This window comes from Dipteris shenzhenensis, chromosome 28, assembly GCF_047967505.1.
Source record: "Dipteris shenzhenensis isolate YYH24624 ecotype China chromosome 28, Dip_SZ_1.0, whole genome shotgun sequence".
In the NCBI taxonomy this organism is placed as follows: Eukaryota; Viridiplantae; Streptophyta; class Polypodiopsida; order Gleicheniales; family Dipteridaceae; genus Dipteris; species Dipteris shenzhenensis.
Window position 1 is genome coordinate 843,359 of NC_141623.1, and position 18,234 is coordinate 861,592.

Sequence of the window (18,234 nt, forward strand, 5' to 3'; positions counted from 1 at the left end):
AGTTGGAGGAGATCAATCATGTAGCGATTAGAAGAGTTGGCTGTGGACCTGGGCGGCCTTCATGAGTCACGCTAAGGGCCTTATGTCATGGAAGGGAAATACGTGAGAAATGACTATTTCTGTTATTCACCGTGGGAAATAGAGGGGACATACATGGGAAATAGGGTGAGACAATGGGAAATAGCACTCCATGCTCTAGACCTCTTAAGGTGCACACTCGTCAAGGTCCGCGGTCGGCCGATCGTTGGCACTTCCTACGAGGAAGTTGTCATCTCTGCATTCGCGCGTCAACATCAGCGTCGGGTTTCTGCCATTGCTACGTTGGCTGCCCGAGGTACGTTCGCCTGTCTCCATCACCTTGGAAGATCGCGGAGGTGGACTTGCTTGTCACTTTCATGGCCTCCCGTGGGGCCCTCGACATACAGGAAAAGGCCACGGTTTTCACATGGAAAGTGTGTGACATACAGATCGACACCAATGGTTCTCAAGTATAAGGGAAAAGCCCAAGGGAGGCTTTTCCTTGCATGCATGCACCCCGTCTACTTGATAGTGAGAGAGGGGAGACATCCCACAAAAGGTGGTGTTAAGGGCGGTGGCCCTCACACTCACACAAAAGGTTTCTTAGGGGCTTATGTGGGAAATAATTTTGGATCTTTTTCACATGGAAAGTGCATGACATACAAGATCCACACCGATGGTTCTCAAGTATAAGGGAAAAGCCTCAAGGCGACAAGCCATTTTTATCTTTGGGAAAAGCCTCCCTTGGCTTTTCCCCTTATACTTGAGAACCATCGGTGTGGATCTGTATGTCATGCACTTTCCATGTGAAAAAGATCCAAAATTATTTCCCACATAAGCCCCTAAGAAACCTTTTGTGTGAGTGTGAGGGCCAGCACCCTTAACACCACCTTTTGTGGGATGTCTCCCCTCTCTCACTATCGGGTGTCCCTTGGGTTTTTCCCTTAGAACCATTGGTGTCGATCCATGTGAAAAAGATCCAAAATTATTTCCCCTCTCTCACTATTAAGTAGACGGGGTGCATGCATGCATGGAGAAAGAATTTGGCGGGATGACGAGTAGTTTCTCCTCCTCCTTCCCCTCCTGCTGCTGCTGCTGCTTGTAGTATGGCGAGGGACATGGAGCTATCCCCTCCCCGCAATCAGCAAAAGCCTCTCCTTTTGCCTCCCACTGACAAAATTTCTATATCAGGTACATGTTCGCGCCTTAATCAGCATTTAAGTTTTCTTTTGGGACACAACTCAGAACTGGACTTGTACAGTCAAACGGTCACATTTCTCCTCACGATGACAATGAGTAAACTACGCTTGTTTCCTTTGAGCTTGCTGCACGCTAAGATTTTCGCCGGTTTTGTTACTTTGTTTCCGGCAGTGGAGGTGTGCTTGAAACCGACCAGCGCAGCGCGCCATGGAGATGTCCGCTTGGCCGTGGAAAGGTGACAGCCGATAGCCAGCACACAAGTTGATGCCCGTGTTGCTTTGCGTAGGTCGAGCAAGGAGGAAAGCAGAGCTGGCTTGTATTAGCTCATTTGCTTGAAAGTTCTTTTAAGGCTTTGAACACAAGTAATTCACCTGGTTTCATTATTGTAAACAGTAAATTCTGTCACCAGGGATCTAGAGATCGGGATACGTTGATATTGCATGCGTATCAAGTCAGGGAGGCGAATTCTAGGCTCTAGAATCAGCCATTGCGAACCAGAAGCTAACTCAACGTCTGTTTTTTAATGAGAGTCAAAGCACGTAATTGAGACGTTAGCCATTCACGCAAGATATAAGTCAAGTATGGAGACGCATTTCTATTATCTTGAGAAAATAACGTTTTGTGAAGAGGGTGTAAAGAGCAAGACTGTGACATGTTGCATCGCTTAGTTGCTGTCGAGTTGGATTTTATTTGCTTACGGTGAATTTCTGGCAATCTGGGGCGGCTTCTTCATCAAAGACATTGATTAACTTTTTTCCACTTACACTTGCATAAATAAGAATATATAAGTTTTCTCAGGAATCCGGGGCAATAATGAATGGTTGTAAATAACAGCACGAACAGTAAGATGACAGGGAATCGACCCTCGGTTTACCTTTACATGAACTAACGTCCCTAATGTAGACACGGTCACAGGTAAGTCAAGGTGGACGACCAACCTTATTTTCAGAATCTGCTCTAATGAGATCCCTGCCAAATTTTAGGTCGCAGATTGGCTCCATCTTCAAAATTTTTTTTCTTAGCGTGATTAGAGATGCGTTGTTTTCCTCCTCCAAGAGGCATTTCGGCACCTGCTTTGGCAGCCAAGTGTCCTTCGAGATCCCCTTTACCAAAATGCTTAGAGCCCTAGAGTCTTATGCATTTTGCTTGGAAGACCCTGAATGATTGTAGAACTAGGGAAAACAAACGGTCAATATGGTAAGAGAGGACGAGGGATCATTATAGACGTCAACAATTGAGATTTAATGTCAATTATTGACAGCTTTAATGCATCTCAATATGAGTCAAGGGATTATTTTTGCATTTTAAAAGATGTCATTCTTGAGGTTGGGCCTCAGAATGTACTGTTCAAAGTATGCATGGACAATGCCTTCAACTATAGAGAAAAGTTTCCATCTATCTCTTATACTCGTTGCTTTCAATACCATTATCTGTTCTTATTTTTTTAGGACATTGGAAAGTTGACTTGGATTGCTCCAATTGTTGAGAAAGGTTGAGAAAGGAAAGAAAATAGTTTCTTTCATCACCAGGAAGTAGAAGGCCTTAGCTATGTTCCGAAAGCATAGCACAAAGGAGCTTTTGAAGCCAGCCGTGACTTGTAAGCTTTGCATACATGTATATAGTGTTGCCTAATTTACTGGATGAGAGGATCTTCAATGGTTTGTGGTCTTACTGTGGTTTGGTGCTCATGGAAGACATCTCGCAAACAAGTGCAAGAAATAGTATTGGCCCGAAGCTCGTTTTGGCACGATGCAAAATTGATTGTGAAAATCTGCAGGCCCATCCTTAAGATGCTTCGATTGACTGACAAGGAGGGAGCAACAAGGGGTGTCATTTATGAGCTCAAAGATAGAATGGTAGAGAAAGTAGAGAACATGGAAGGATGCAAAGTTGATTGTAAAAATCTGTGGGCGCATCCTTGGAAGCAACAAGGGGGCTCATATATGAGCTCACAGATGGAATGGTAGAGAAAGTAAAGGATTTATGTGTCAATAATGGGGACATGTTCTACTCTCCCTTTTTGTGCTATGAGTCACGCACTTGTGGCACTTGAGGTCGACTGGAGGTGGTGCTGCTCTCTTTGGTTGCCAGACTCTGAGGTTGCTAGAGTCGATGGAGTCAAAAACTGTGGCATTGGCTCAATGGCAAACCAACCATCGACTACGGTATGAACCAATTCAAGTTGAAGGGATTGGACAAAAGAATCTAGCCGCCACCAAACTTGAGGACAAGGAAAATTGTACACTGATAGTAGAAGGATTGGAACCAAATAGTCGAAGAAGAAGCAGAAGAACGTGACAAAGATCAACACTTCAGTAGTACCAACAGTAGCCCATGGTATCAAAATCTAGCAGCAACTAAAGGATCAACTGGAACTATTATGCTCCACGAAGTGTTGGATTGGGCTGAATTGATGGGTGACTGAAGAAGAAATATTTACTAATCTGAAAGGAAACATAATATAAAACTTGGCTGAAATGGAACCAACCTATTTCCAGAGAACCCAGCTCATTGCCTAGAGAATCTTTCAAACAGGGGCTAACAACCGAGAAGGAGGACTATATAACCAGTGTATTCCTTGCGGCTTGAAAGTATAAAATATGCCTACAGGCCAATCCATGCAGAAACACTCCCGCCTTTTGGTGGTCGCTCTAGATTGCGCAGCATGTAGATGATATCCCGCAAAATGGCAACTAAGTGGCCGCGGGTGGAACACCTCTTTTGTCTGTGGGCATTTCAACCATGTTGAAATCACCCCCAATAATTCAAGACTTTGCAATGTATGACCAAGAAAGCAACTCCTTCCATAAAAATCCCCTCTTGAATTGGGGGAATAGAGGTTTAAGAAACCAACCTTATGCCCACCAATCAAAAGAATGATCCACTGAGCTTTAGAGGGAACTATGATCCCATGTCCAATCACCAAGGGAAGCATCGAAGAAGAAACAGAAATGCAGGTACTACTAGGAAATGGAGCCAATTTGAGTGACTTTTAGTGTGTTCTAGAGTAGTACTATACTACTTTATATCCTAGAGTGCCATGTGTCACTATGGGACTTATCCCATATACATTTGACACTTAGAGTGTGTGTGCCTATCCTATAAAGGCATTGTACTTTCATTGTCATTTTCATCAAGCGTCATGCCTTTCTTGATCATGTAAGTACTTTTCTTAGTTGGATATTTCTTTCTTGCATTATTTTATTTCCATTATGCTTTCCTAGTCTTGCTTTTCCTTTCTTTTCTATTCCATTCCATGTCCTAGTCTTGCATCTTCATATGGTATCAGAGCTAGACTATCTTTCAAGAGATTGAGGACATTGAAGCCTCTCTCCCTCATTCCCCTTGGAGGAATGGCTTCTCCAATTCCATCTAGAGCTCTCTTCTCCACGCCATGATCTGCCACCTCTCTTCTCCTTCCTTCAGCTACATCTTTCTATGACCTGCGGACGATGTGATGCTTCTATCCGGATCTAGAAGCAGAATCACGGCTTTGTGTTTTCAGCAAAGTTGTAGAGGACCTTGAGTACTACAAATTTGGTTTTTACATTAGGGGGGGGGGTAGAGGGCGGGGGAGAGGGGGTTGAGCAGCGAGGTAGGGGCCGGGGGTAGAGGGCAAGGAAAGGGGGCTGAGAAGGCGGGGGTAGGGAGTCAAGGAGGGACTGAGGAGGAGGGAGAGGTGAGGCAGGGAGGGGGCTGAGAGGAGGGAGGAGAGAGGGGCGGGGAGGGAGGCAGGAGGAGGTCCCATTAGGTTCTTGCTCTTCTTGGTGCCCTTCATTAATCCACTCCCACTCATCAGGGTCCCACTCCCATTAGGTTCTTGCAATGGGACCCAAGGGAGTGGGAGTGGATTGATGAAGGGAACCAAGAGAAGAGCATAACCTTCTTTCGTTACATAGTCAGAAATGCCAGGAGATTTCAGCTTAGCAGTATAGGTTGGAGGCCCTCTAGAGCTCCTCATTGGGATAGTTTTTGGATTTCTGCAGAGATGCAGAAAAAACTTTTGGAGGAGGCTTTGGAAATCCCTCAGGACTAGAAAGATCACTCTCTTCTTTTGGCTTTCTATGCATGGAGGGATTGCAGTGAACCTGTGGAGATCCAAGTTTGGGGCTGACCCTACTTGTCCCCGATGCCACGCAGCAGTAGAGTCAGTTCAACATTACCTCTAGAACTACAGACAAGCAAGGACGAGATCTGGAAGGGTGTTGCTAGGATTCTTAGCATATTTCATAGAGCACCCTTCTTCATGACTTGATGGTTATCTCTTACTGGCCCTCAGGTGTTTTTCGAGGGACATGACTTAGACTCCAGCCTTCATTATACGACGACACTATGTTTGATTTACTCATGCTCTATGTGGTCAGACATTGCCTATGCCACATGACTTCTATCTCAGTTCATCATTGTCCCACAGTCACGCATTGGAATGCAGCAAAGAGGGTACTCCGTTATGTACATGGTATATTTACCTATGGCCTGCATTATGCTTTAGATGGTGATATTTCTCTGAGTGGCTTTACAGATTCAGATTGGTCAGGGGACATAGATGATTGCAGGTCCACTTCCGGCTATTGCTTCTCATTGGGCTCAGCATGTATCTCATGACTCAGTAAAGAAGCAAGACCGAGTATCTCTCTCTAGTAGTGAAGCAGAGTACAAAGCTGCGAATTCAGCCACTATGGAATGTATGTGGTTGAGGGACTTGCATCATGCTCAGGATTGTGGCGCCACTTAGATCTTCTGTGACATCCAAAGTTGCATTGCTATTGGAAACAATCATGTATTTCATGCTCCCATGAAACACATTGAGGATCACTATCATTATGTGGGGGATTGTATTATAGATGGCTTCATCGACCTCACATATTGTTCCACTGAGGACAATGTGGCCAATATTTTCACTAAAATCCTGTCAGCGCCTCTTTTTACATGACATCAACATGGCTTGGGGATACGAGACATACAAACAATTTCAAGGGTCCCATTGGTTGCTATATCCACATGTGGATGAATTTGTGCAACTTTAGGTACTGCAATTGCTTCTGAGATCATTCCAAAGCATTTCAGCCATATCGTAGAGGGGGGATTTGTAGAGATATATACAATGATGTGGTGGTGTAGGATAGACTGGAACTTGGTCTATTTTAGAGTTTTGTGTGCTCTAGTACTTGGACTATATATACCAAGTACTTGTACTTCATTTGGTTGAACATTTCAGATGGAGTTCACTTGTGTTCACTTCTTGTTCTCTTGTGTTCACAACTCTTCTCCATTCTTGTTCCTTCATTGCGTGGGGGGGGGGGAGAGAGGTGGGTAAGTTTGCGAGTACAATGAAGTTGAGCTGCAATTTGAGCGATGGGCTGTAAGCTGTGAGTAGGGGTTATGGGTTGTGAGTGGATGCAAGGAGGGGGCTAGACGCAGGTTAGGGAGTGTAGTAGGGATGCATGAAGGGATCTTGCTTTGGGTAAGGCGGTGAGATTGAGTCATGCTAGAACGATTTGTGGAGCAGCCAAGGGGTGTTGACTGAGGGATATTTCAAAATGTAACAGAGGTCAAGTGGACAGAGGTGTTTCAAAACCCAGTAAGTAGTTGTGTGCGCCAAAAGGCTAAAAAAGGGTTGTAAAGTCATCCCGTGCTCAAGAGAGTAGTTACAGTGGGTAGGATTGCTAATTCAGGGTGTGAAGGAGGCGTGGAGATAGTTTTTAGCTGCGAGTAGGATACACTTCTTCAATGAGCCAAATAGGGCAAGATAGAGGGAGGCAAGAAGCTGAAGGAGTTGTACAGGTGAGAGCAAGGAGAAAAAGGGAATGTAGACCTAGGAGGAAGAGTGACCAAGTGTTTTATAGAATTTGGTTTGTCAATTTTGTCATGTTATGAGGAATTGTCATACTCACAATTTACCACACATTTTTTGCTGTTAACATGATCTTCAGTTGGTGTTGATTACTCCGTTACAGATTTCAAGTTGAGCTCTCGAGGTTGTAGGTTGTTTAAAAGGAGAGAGAAAGACTTTTTGTTCTGCTTTGTGAGTTTGTCTGCTTTTTTTTGTGAAATAGACTTCTATTAAGTATGAAAAGAGACAGCCAAGAGGAGAAACTCAAGGCAGTAATACATCATGCAGAGCATGAAATCCAATGGTAAAATACCACTCACAAAGTTTGGCGGCTTATTGATTTTTTAGGATGTTGGAAAAGAGAAGCTTCACTCATACGGATGGTCCTATCTCAATATCAGAAGAAGATGATCCGTTCCTTCATGAGAACGTTCAGAGCATCTGCATCTGTGACACAGGTCTGTCACATATTGCATCAGAAATATCAGCCCTTGCATCTGTTAATGCTTATATTTTATTAGATAGCACAGATTATTCACTGATACTTTTTCTGTGCTAAAGCAGAAAGCCATGGTAATATGGATGTGCAAATAGGCAACAACAATGTTCTTCTTTTCTGGCAAGTTACTTTGAATGTGTTTGTATTTCAGGTTGGTTACTACTATCCAGAGAGCCACCTCATTCCTATATTTTCTCACAACTACAATGTTTTATCTTGAGAACTTTCAGGTTCTTTATTTAGAGAAGGGCCGCACTTGTAGAGGGATATTGGATGAAAGAAAGAGAGAATGCAAATTGACAGAGACAATAAATGGGCGTTGGCCCAAGTGCAAGCAATTATTGCTAGCCATCAAATTAGTTGAAACGCAAATGTTAATTAACGGTCCAAAGCCTTTGACTTTGCCAGATATATTTTCAGCCCCAAGAACAGGGAGATTGGATGGAGAGAAGGAGAAAATGCAGAGTGACAAAGTGGTGTAAGTGCAAGCATGGGTTGAGCCCTACTGATATCCCTTAAATTGGGGGAAATGCAAATGAGGCTGAAGGCTCCCAGATCCCTTTGCCAGATATATGTTCATCCCCAAATTAATGAATCATTAGCTACATATAGGTCACCTCAAGTAGCAAACATCCCTGTCCAAAAAAGCTTCAAGGTCTCCTAGCCAAGGGAATACAAATTATAATGTAGAGAATGAGCTGAAATTCAGTGCGAAGTCAGCCTAGAAAAAGGGTAGGGCTACTATTGTGTTGATGCTCTTTTTTCATCTGTTGAGCCCTTCACTTGGTGATTGACTTGGTGAGTGCCTTGTTCCAAAGGATCCTACCTTCAAAGCCATAATATTCTTAGGCACATGTGAAATGCGCCCCTCAAGAATACATTGCTGAGGATACACAGACTTTAGCAAAGAATAATGAATGATATTGTGGAAGGGGCAGCTTTAACTTGCATACTAGACCCCAACTCCTCTGATTACCGTGTGTGGTCTGTAGTACTTATGGCCTAGTTTTGGTTTTCATGTTTTCTCTAAAGGAGGTATTCTTTCTTGGGCACATAATCCACTCTTTTGGATTAGTTGTTTCCCATGCTCAATTTCTTTCGTTTTCATTTTGGCCCAGCCAGCGTACATTTTCCATTTAGCCAGCTACAAAAGAACCAAATGAATGCCCCTTCTTACAGCAGCAGCCTGCTCCCCATCGTGCTCCCTCTCTCCCTGCTCCTCTATCTCCTCCCCTCTAGCTTCCTTCCTTCCTCAGCCCGCTCACCTCAACTGCGCCATCAAGCTGCTCTTTAAATCGTGGCACTCTACTCCTGCTCAAGCTTCAATGTCAGGGATATCTGCAAACTTCAGCTACAAACCTGCTCCATCAGCAGCTTCAATAGTGCCTTCAACAGTTTCAAATCAAGCCTTTAACAATTTCAAATCTCGCAATCTTCAATAGCTCCAAACTTGCAGCTAGTTTAAGCTCAGCCCCCTCTCTCACTCTCAAACCTCCCTCTCAGCCCCTCTCAGCTTCTCCCCTCTCAGACCCTCTCCCCTTTCAACCCCTCCCTCTCAGCCTCTCCCTCTCCCCCTCTCAGCCTCTCCCCTCTCAGCCCCTCCCTCTCCCCCTCTCAGCCCCTTCCCTTCCCTTAAATTTCCTTCAGGATTTCCAGCTCTTCCCTCTCTCCTCAAGCTTCTCCAAATGATGGGTGGATTTTTCAATATTTGAATTTGCCTTACACCCTTGATTGCAATTAATCCTCGGAGTTTCTGCAGCCACAAGAGGATGTGGAGTTTGCGAGCTCCACCACCCTCTTCGCATGCATCCATGGGTCCCACCCTTCTGGGTCACGTGCTGGGGATTGGATGCTAGCGGCCTTACCTTTGGAACTCACTGTGTCTCTCTCTGATAGTTGACTTCTGGCACGAGGTTTCTTCCAAGTTGCCTTTGGCTCTCTTGGAGATGTGAGCACAATGCTCAAGGCTGGCCCTTTAGTGCTTGGTTTTTAGGAAGATCTTCTTCAAGCCATTGTTGTACTAAAGCAGTCATATGGCCAAGATCGTCCATTGCTTGTTGATTGGCCATTGCACTATCAACAACTATGGAAGGCACATGACTTTGCAGCCATACATAGATTCAAATTACCCTCTCTGTTTGGCCATTAGTTTGAGGATGATCAGCTCTACTAGGAGTGAGAAGCGTGCCCATAGATTTGAACAATTCTTGCCAAAAATGCCTCGTGATTTTGTCATCACAGTCACTCACAATCTCCCATGGTAGTCCATGTAATTTGAATACATTGTTTGTAAACTCGGAAGCAATCATGGAGGCTAAGTATTGAGTTTTGGTGGGTATGAAATGTACGGCCTTAGTGAGTCTATCATCCACAATGTAAATGTTGTTCCAGCCTCTAGGAGTCGACTCTATGATGAAAGCCATTGAAATATGTGTTGATTTTCCTTTTGGAAAGAGGTTGCAGCAGACCAGGTGGGTTAAGCTTCAGCTCTAACTTTTGTATTCTATTGGCAAGAATTACAACTTTGCACATAATTATACACATCCTTCCAAAGACCCATCTAATAAAAACTCTGCTTCACTCTCTCATAGGTCTTAAACACTCTTGTATGACTAGCCCATGGTGAAGAAAGCAGCTTTTGCAGCACCAACAGCTTAAACATTAAGTTTTCAATAAGGAAAATCTTGTCATGGAACCAGCCCTTTATATACTTTGTAATCTGGATGATCAAGAAGAAGACTTCTATTAAGTATGAATAAAAACCGCTAGAGCAAGCTCAAAATGGAAATGCAACATGTGGTGCATGAAAAAAGGCCTCGAATTGGGCCAAAGAAGCTCCTCAACAAGAGCTAGAAAACAACCATGGAAGAGGCTGAAAATGCCATCTCAACCTTGCAATAGGGTCCGAGAAGAAGGGGGAGCCTCTCCATTCCCTAAGGAAAGTAACCCTCCTAGAAGAGGACCCTTGCATGCTCATCCAAGTGGCTAATAGCATATGTATAGTATTTATCCAATATTGGCCAAAGTGTGAGAGCGGTGAACGTAGGATCTTGTTGGAATATGAAGCCAAAGTGAGTCAAAAATGAGTGTACTAGGTGTGGAGGGGGTGTATTATAGTCTAGTGAGTCCTAGACATGCCACGTGTCATATTGGGAGTTATCCCATATACACTATGGCTTTCTAGAGTCTAGTGTCACACTATATAGTGTTGTACTTGTCTTGAGTCTTCACACATCAGTCAGCATCAAGCTATCTATTCATGTGAGTACTTTGGTTATCATTGCTTTGCACTTGTCTCTTCATTTACAACTTTTCCATTTCCTTTCCATTCCGTTCCTGTGCCATCATGTGGTATCAGAGCTAGCTTTCCTCAAGGAATGAGGGGGGACGAGCATTTTCCGAGCAAAATCTTCCGAGCGTCCGAGCGAAGGAAAAAAATTTCAACTACGCAAAAATATGACAAAAATGGATCAGAAGAAAACATAGTTTCACTTAGAAATATGAAAAGTATTATAGGAGTGCCTATTTTATACACGAATATTTATGTGAATCTTTGGGAATGGTGAGAACATAATGGGATGGCTTTTGAAGAAACCCACATGTAGAGTAGACTTCTCTATAAAAATCCCCTTATGATCCTTCTTACAACTTTTTACTTAATAGGGGGTGACATTGAAAAACCTCTCTCACCCTATCTTCATGAAAGGGTTTCTCCAAAGAAAACTCATTGAAGCAAGCCATCAAGGTAGTTTCGCCAGCGAAACCCCTTTGAACAAGGTCTTTCAAGGTAGTTTCGCTGGCGAAACTACCTTGGACAACACTTTTAAAAGTGACATAACTTTCACATCCAATGTCCAAATATAGTCATTCAACCACTCAAATTGATCGGAAAACCTCATTTGAGCACATCTATGGGGTTATATTTTGGAAAACCTTGCATATATAGTATTAAATATTACATGTATTTTATGAGAGTGATATATAAGCCCAAGTTAATACTTATTTACAGTAATTTAAACTTCTGTAGAAACATGTCCATAAATATATTGTTATTAATACTATAAAAACACTTGAAAGATATTGCCATATGATATAAATGTGTTTAATAGGTAATTATTTATGTATAATATTATTATGTTGAGAGTGATTATGAGAGACGTTTCTTAAATGAATTATTTTTCAATACTTTTTTAAGGTAATAACAAGGGTACAAAGGGATGTCTATGAATAAGAAGATTTATGTTATGTAAAAATGAATGAGTGACTAGTTTGTATATTTTTATGATAAAGGGATCTAGTTCTAATGAAAATAAAAGTGTAAAAACCATGTTTCATAAAGAAATACTATTTTTAAAATCTCTTGAAAAACACGCTCGTATAAACTTGCTCATAGGTTTTTGCTCATAAAATTGACGCATCCGGAATGAGGGGGCCTTGAAGCTCACCTCAGACCTATGGAGAGGTAAACTCACCTCATACCTATGGAGAGGCAAGCTCCTCCATTCCCTTAGCCTTGCCATCTGTAAGAGATTACAAAGATAAGGCATAAAGTCAACCCTATGGTTGACCAGTAGTACTTGGGTACTATATATACTAAGTACTTGTATTGTTTCATTTGAACATTTCTATTGGAGCTTTCTTGTGTATGCACTCTTGCTCACTTGTGTTCACAACCTGTCTCCACTTTGTTCCTACATTTGGTATCAGAGCGCTTCCATCTCTAGAGCCCATTCCCGCGCTTGCTTTCAGACTCCCGCAAGCTTGGTGCTCCAGTGCGTGTTCCTAGTTCTCACATTCAGCTCTCTAGCTTTCGTTTGAGGTAGGTCCACCAATCCAGCGGTTGTTTTTTGACCTTTTGAGGTCCGATTTCGATGTTTTTCAAAATTTATGAGCTGCTCGCATACAAACCAACCTGTCCCGCACTATTTCAGGCAATTTTTTTTTTTGGCTTTTTGTCCGTATGGATATGTCCATACAGTGGCATGACAGTGCTGGGAATCCGTACAACTTGTCGGAAGGTGATTTCGAGTAGTTTTCGGCTGTTTTTCGGCGGTTTTGCTCAAATATGGACTCTTTTCAGCTCCAACCTCTTTCGGGTGTGTTTCAGCAGCTCCAGGCATCTCCATACTTCTCCAGGCTCTTCGCTACACGTGTATTGTGTTCAGAAGTACTCCCGACAGCTTCATTCACAGCTCCAAGTAGCTCACTTCAGCTCTCACTCCAGCGTGCCCACACAGTCAGTGGACTGTTTTGCAGGTGGTTCGGGCCAAGGTGCACTTTCAGTAAGTGTTTTTAGCTGTGTATTTCGCTTTGGGACTGTTTTTGCAGCCCATACTCTTGCACTCTCAGGTGCATTGGCAGATACTCTGCATTGTTGGGTGCATTTGCAGTTACTTTCGAGTTGTGGATGCCTTTAAGCTCCGTTGGATGCATTTGAGCACTCGTGGGTGTACTATTTCAGATTTGGGTTGTGCATTTTCAGTTTGGGAGTTTGGGATTGCACTTCAGATTGTAGTAGAGTGCAGTTGATGCCATTTTTGCAGTGATTGCATTGTGCAGTAAGTGGCATTTCAGAGTAGCCAGTCGTACTTTGCATTTGCAGCTAGTATTAGTTTGGGATTTGCAGGCGCATTTGCAGCCAGTTGCACTTTTGGGACTTGCAGTTCTTTTTGCAGTTTATGGGTATCCCATTTTGCATCACGTCGACTCTTTTAGAAAGTTTTGGCAATTTCTCCGAGGGTGACAAGCTGGATGGACCAAACTATGCCTTGTGGTCATTCATGCTTAAGAACATCTTGGTTGGTAAGGGCTTTTGGGATATTGTTAGTGGGGATGAGGTGAGGCCAGCAGGCTCATCTACATCCAGCACAGCTACTTCGGGTCAGACTACAGGCAGACAACAGACTACTACAGCCCCTCCTGCTAGTCCCATAGCATCGACGGAGGAGCAGAAGAAGTTTGACCGTCGTAGTGCCCAAGTGATGTTTTTGATTGCCACAAATGTGAAGAGGCACATTATGATGACTATCAAGTCGTGCAAGGATGCTAAGGCAGCATGGGAAAGATTGGCAAACATGTATCATGTTAAGAATGAGGCAAGAGCCATTGCCTTGACAAATCAGCTCAAGGATCTCAAGATGCAGGAAGGCCAAGCCATCACTGGTGATATTGCCAGGATCACTGATCTACGTGATCAGCTCGCAAGTATTGATGAGAAAATAGAAGACAAGAAGCTCGTCTCTATTACTATTAATAGCTTAGCGCCCTCATATGGCACGTTCGTCACTTCATTGACCATTGTTCTCAGGGCAGCCCCACTCTTGTTCGATGAGTTAGTTGGGCTTTTGTTGCAGGAAGAGAAAAGATGCTCAAATTGCCTCTCGTCAGGGTGAGCAAGCGCTTGCCATGGATGGATAGGGCAAATTTCAGAAAAAGTTTGAGCCAAAACACAGCCATACAACTCAGCCCAAGGAGGGGAAGGGGGACGTATTCCCTACATGGCAAACAAAAGTGCAACTCCTTCTCATGAAGGCTTCTCATGAAGGAGAATGTTTGGGATGCCATCGAAGATGATGAAGCACTTGAGGCATCAACGGGCCTCAAACACGAAAGATTTAGAAGCAACACAATTCGAGGGCCATCCCAATCATCGGGCTTTGCCTAGATGATTCATTGATTCATCACATCGACTTCAAATCCAAGGCAAAGGAGACTTGGGCATGCCTCGAGAATATATTTGGTAACAAGATCACCAACTCCAAGGTATTTCTGAAAATGCAATTTTATAAGCTGAAAATGGAAGAGTATGATACTTTGAGTGCACATATAGTAGAAAATCAATCTTTAGTTCAACAACTCTCCAATTTGAAGTGTTGCCCGGATGACGAGGACAAAATGGCTGTCCTGATGACAAGTATGGAATCGATTTCTTGCTTTGAGAATGCTCTTGAAGTACTTCGCATTGCATCGACTACATTCGAAGATATGGTGTCTCTTTTGCTTGAAAAGGATCGCCGCAACAAAGAATCTCCATCCTATCCAACGGATACTACACAGGCTCTGGCCTCCACCAGCAAATGGAGACCTATCGACTCCACCAGCATGAGGAAAGACATTCAAGCCATTTAAGTGCACTTACTGCAACAAGCTCGGTCATACGGAGGACAGGTGTTACCAGAAGCTTGCTCAACAACAATCGAAGGATCATGCTAGTTGGGTGGCATTTGCCACTAGTGATGATGCAAACGAAGATGACCTGCCGACACAGGATCATGCTCTTATAGTGTGTCTCCTGTATCTAGAGGATGATGGAGATCATCATTTTTCTTTCTAAAGCATAATATATTTGGGTACTCTGCCCTGGGGGTGTTTCCCAAAAATGAATGCAATAAATCATGTGTGTTGAGTCAATAAAGGTCCTCTGCCTTGGATAGTCCTCCTAAAACGATGTATTGAAGATGCAAGACATGGAATGGAATGGAAAGGAAAAGCAAGACTAGGAAAGCATAATGGAAATGAAATAATGCGAGAAAGAAATACACAACCAAGCAAAGTACTTACATGATCAAGAAAGGCTTGAGGCTTGATGAATATGACAATGAAAGTACAAGCCTTTATAGGATAGGCACACATACTCTAAGTGTCAAATGTATATGGGATAAGTCCCATAGTGACACGTGGCATTCTAGGATATAAAGTAGTATAGTACTACTCTAGAACACACTAAAAATCACTCAAATTGACTCCATTTCCTAACACCCCCTTATGGAGGAAAGGTGAGGGACTACTAGAATGGAACCAAGAACTAAACATGACAATGATGGTCATCAAAATTGTGCATGCCGGTCTAGAACTAGACATGGCTCCCACACAATCTCAGAGGCAAGCGAGCATAACATAGAAATCTCATCTAGCATGGCTCAGAGGCTCATCATGCATGGATGCATGATCAACTCAGAGGTCTAGGAAACTAATGCACCAACAAATAGACCTATCAAAGCCAAAAATACATGGCTCCCATAGTACATCCCCTCCTGGCTCCAAAGACTAATGAGGAACATAGAGCCACACACCGAAAATAGAAAAGAAATACATCATTTTAGGAGGACTATCCAAGGCAGAGGATCTTTATTGACTCAACACACATGATTTATTGCATTCATTTTTGGGAAACACCCCCAGGGCAGAGTACCCAAATATATTATGCTTTAGAAAGCAAAATCATGATCTCCATTATCCTCTAGATGCGGGAGACAGACTGTAAGAGCATGATCCTATGTCGGCGGGTCATCTTCGTCTGCATCATCACCAGTGGTGGATTGCAGTAAGTACACTTAAATGGCTTGAATGTCTTTCCTCGTGCTGGTGGAGTCGATGGCCTAGGTCTCCATTTGCTGGTGGAGGCAAGAGCCTGTGTAGTATCCGCTGAATAGGATTTGCTGAATAGGATGGAGATTCTTTGTCGCGGCGATCCTTGTCAAGCAAAAGAGACACCATATCTTTGAATGTAGTCGATGCAATGTGAAGTACTTCAAGGGCATTCTCAAAGTGGAAAATCCCTTCCATACTTGTCATGAGGACAGCCATTTTGTCGTTGTCGTCCGAGCAACACTTCAAATTGGAGAGTTGTTGAACTAAAGATTGAATTTTTGCTATATGGGCACTCAAAGTATTAGACTCTTCCATTTTCAGCTTATAAAATTGCATTTTCAGAAATACCTTGGAGTTGGTGATCTTGTTACCAAATATATTCTCGAGGCGTGCCTAAATCTTCTTTGCCTTGGACTTAAAGTCGATGTGATGAATCAATGAATCATCTTGGCAAAGCCCGATGATTGCGATGGTCCTCGAATTGTGTTGCTTCCAAATCTTGCGTGTTTGAGGCTCCGTTGGTGTCTCAAGTGCTTCATCATCTTCGATGGCATCCCAAACATTCTCCTTCATAATAAGGAGTTGCACTTTTGTTTGACATGTGGGGAATCCGTCCCCCTTGAATTTGTCCACAAGGAGAGAGTTGGTGGAAAGCGAACCCATAAAGCTGGCAGACAGGAGAGAGAAGAGTGATGGATAGAATGAAGGGCACAAGCGAGTTGAGGGAGAAATGGGAGAAATGGCAGGCAAAGGAAGAAATGGCGGGCACGATGGAGATGTAGGAGAGGAAGAAATGGTGGGTATAATTGCAGCGGGTAGAGAAGAGGAGCGGGCATGCTGTACGGCGCAACAGTCCGTACTCTTGTACGGATGTTCGTACGGCTGGTACGGACAGAGGAGCAAGGTACTTTGTGACCTTTATAGATGACTTCTCCAGGTTCACATGGCTTTTTCTCATGAAGGAAAAATGTGAGGTGTTTTATTGGTTTTAGGAGTTCAAAGCTATGGCTGAGAACCAAACCAATTCTAAAATTGGAACACTCAACTCAGATAGAGGGGGAGAGTACATGTCACATGCATTCCAGGGATTTTTCAAGCAGCATGGAATCAAACATCACTTGACATGCCCTTACACACCACAGCAGAATCCACTGCCTGAGAGGAAGAATCGTTCTCTCATGGAAATGACGAGATGCATGCTGACATTCAAGAGAGTCTCAAAGGCTTTTTGGGTTGAAGCAGTTGTGACAGCCACTTATATTTAGAACAGATGCCCTACCAAAGCTTTGGTTAATGTGACTCCATTTGAGGCTTTGTATGGCTTTAAGCCAAAGGTTAGTCATTTCAGAGTTTTTGGCTCAGTGGCATATGCTTTGGTTTCAGATGCACATCGGACAAAGCTTGATGACAAGAGTGTCAAATGCATTTTTGTGGGGCATAGCACTGAAAGCAGGGGATTTAGGCTTTATAATCCTGCTACCAGGAGGATAATAATTAGCAGAGATGTTCTCTTTGCTGAGAATGAGTGCATGCAGCCCGCTAGTGCAGACTTTCCACCATACGATGACACCCGTTGGGACATCATCTAGTTTGAGGATGATGAGATGGAGACTCTTGATGCTTCCCCTTCTAGTTCTCATAGTTCAGATAGCTTGCTACATGTTCAGGATGGCTCTCCCTCAAATGTTTCAGATTTGCAGCCAATTAATGAGAATAGACAGCCTCATGTTTGGAGGCATTATCAACGTTGTGAGGCCACTAAAGATGTTGATGCAGCTCCGAGTGGTACAGAAGAGAAATCTATTCCACGTTGGGCAAGGTTGGCCATTCAAGATGCTAAGGATCAGCCTACTTTGGGGAAAACCAGGGCCAGCACTCAGAAAAATCAGAAAAAGGTCAATTTTGCTTTGATGACCTCAGTGATGGAAGCTGAAAATGAGCCTCAAAGCTTCAAGGATGCTCAGCATAATCCGGCATGGCAGAAAGCTATGGAAGCTGATATTAAATCCATTGAGAAGAATGCCACATGGGACTTGGTTGATGCGCCCATTGGGGAAAATGTGGTTTGCACGAAATGGATTTATAAGGTGAAATACCATTCAGATGGCACAGTTGAGAAATACAAATCCCGTTTGGTTGCCAAGGGGTATGCACAAGAGGAGGGGATAGATTATGAGGAGACTTTTGCTCTAGTGGCCAAGATGGCTGCGTTTTATGGTTGGTCAGTGTACCAGATGGATATCAAGATCGCTTTCCTCAATGGAGATCTTAAAGAGGAGGTCTATGTACATCAGCCCCAAGGTTTTGAGGTGAA

At 43.4% G+C, this 18,234-nt stretch overlaps 1 protein-coding gene across 4 annotated transcripts in view; it reads left to right on the plus strand.

Annotated features, from left to right (window-relative positions):
• Nucleotides 1-992: 992 nt before the first annotated feature.
• The window catches only part of LOC147883015 (pachytene checkpoint-like protein), an 87,514-nt gene continuing 70,272 nt past the window's right edge, over nucleotides 993-18,234 (plus strand). For 3 of the 4 annotated variants that reach the window (XM_087399759.1, XM_087399761.1, XM_087399762.1), the window contains exons 1-4: nucleotides 993-1,209; nucleotides 1,390-1,453; nucleotides 7,400-7,509; nucleotides 7,616-7,701. In XM_087399759.1, coding sequence (XP_087255885.1) covers nucleotides 1,125-1,209; nucleotides 1,390-1,453; nucleotides 7,400-7,509; nucleotides 7,616-7,701 — 345 coding nt within the window. In that variant the 5' untranslated portion in view covers nucleotides 993-1,124. Of the gene's footprint in view, nucleotides 1,210-1,279; nucleotides 1,454-7,399; nucleotides 7,510-7,615; nucleotides 7,702-18,234 lie in introns of all 4 variants that reach the window. The other variant, XM_087399760.1, reaches the window with a different exon arrangement.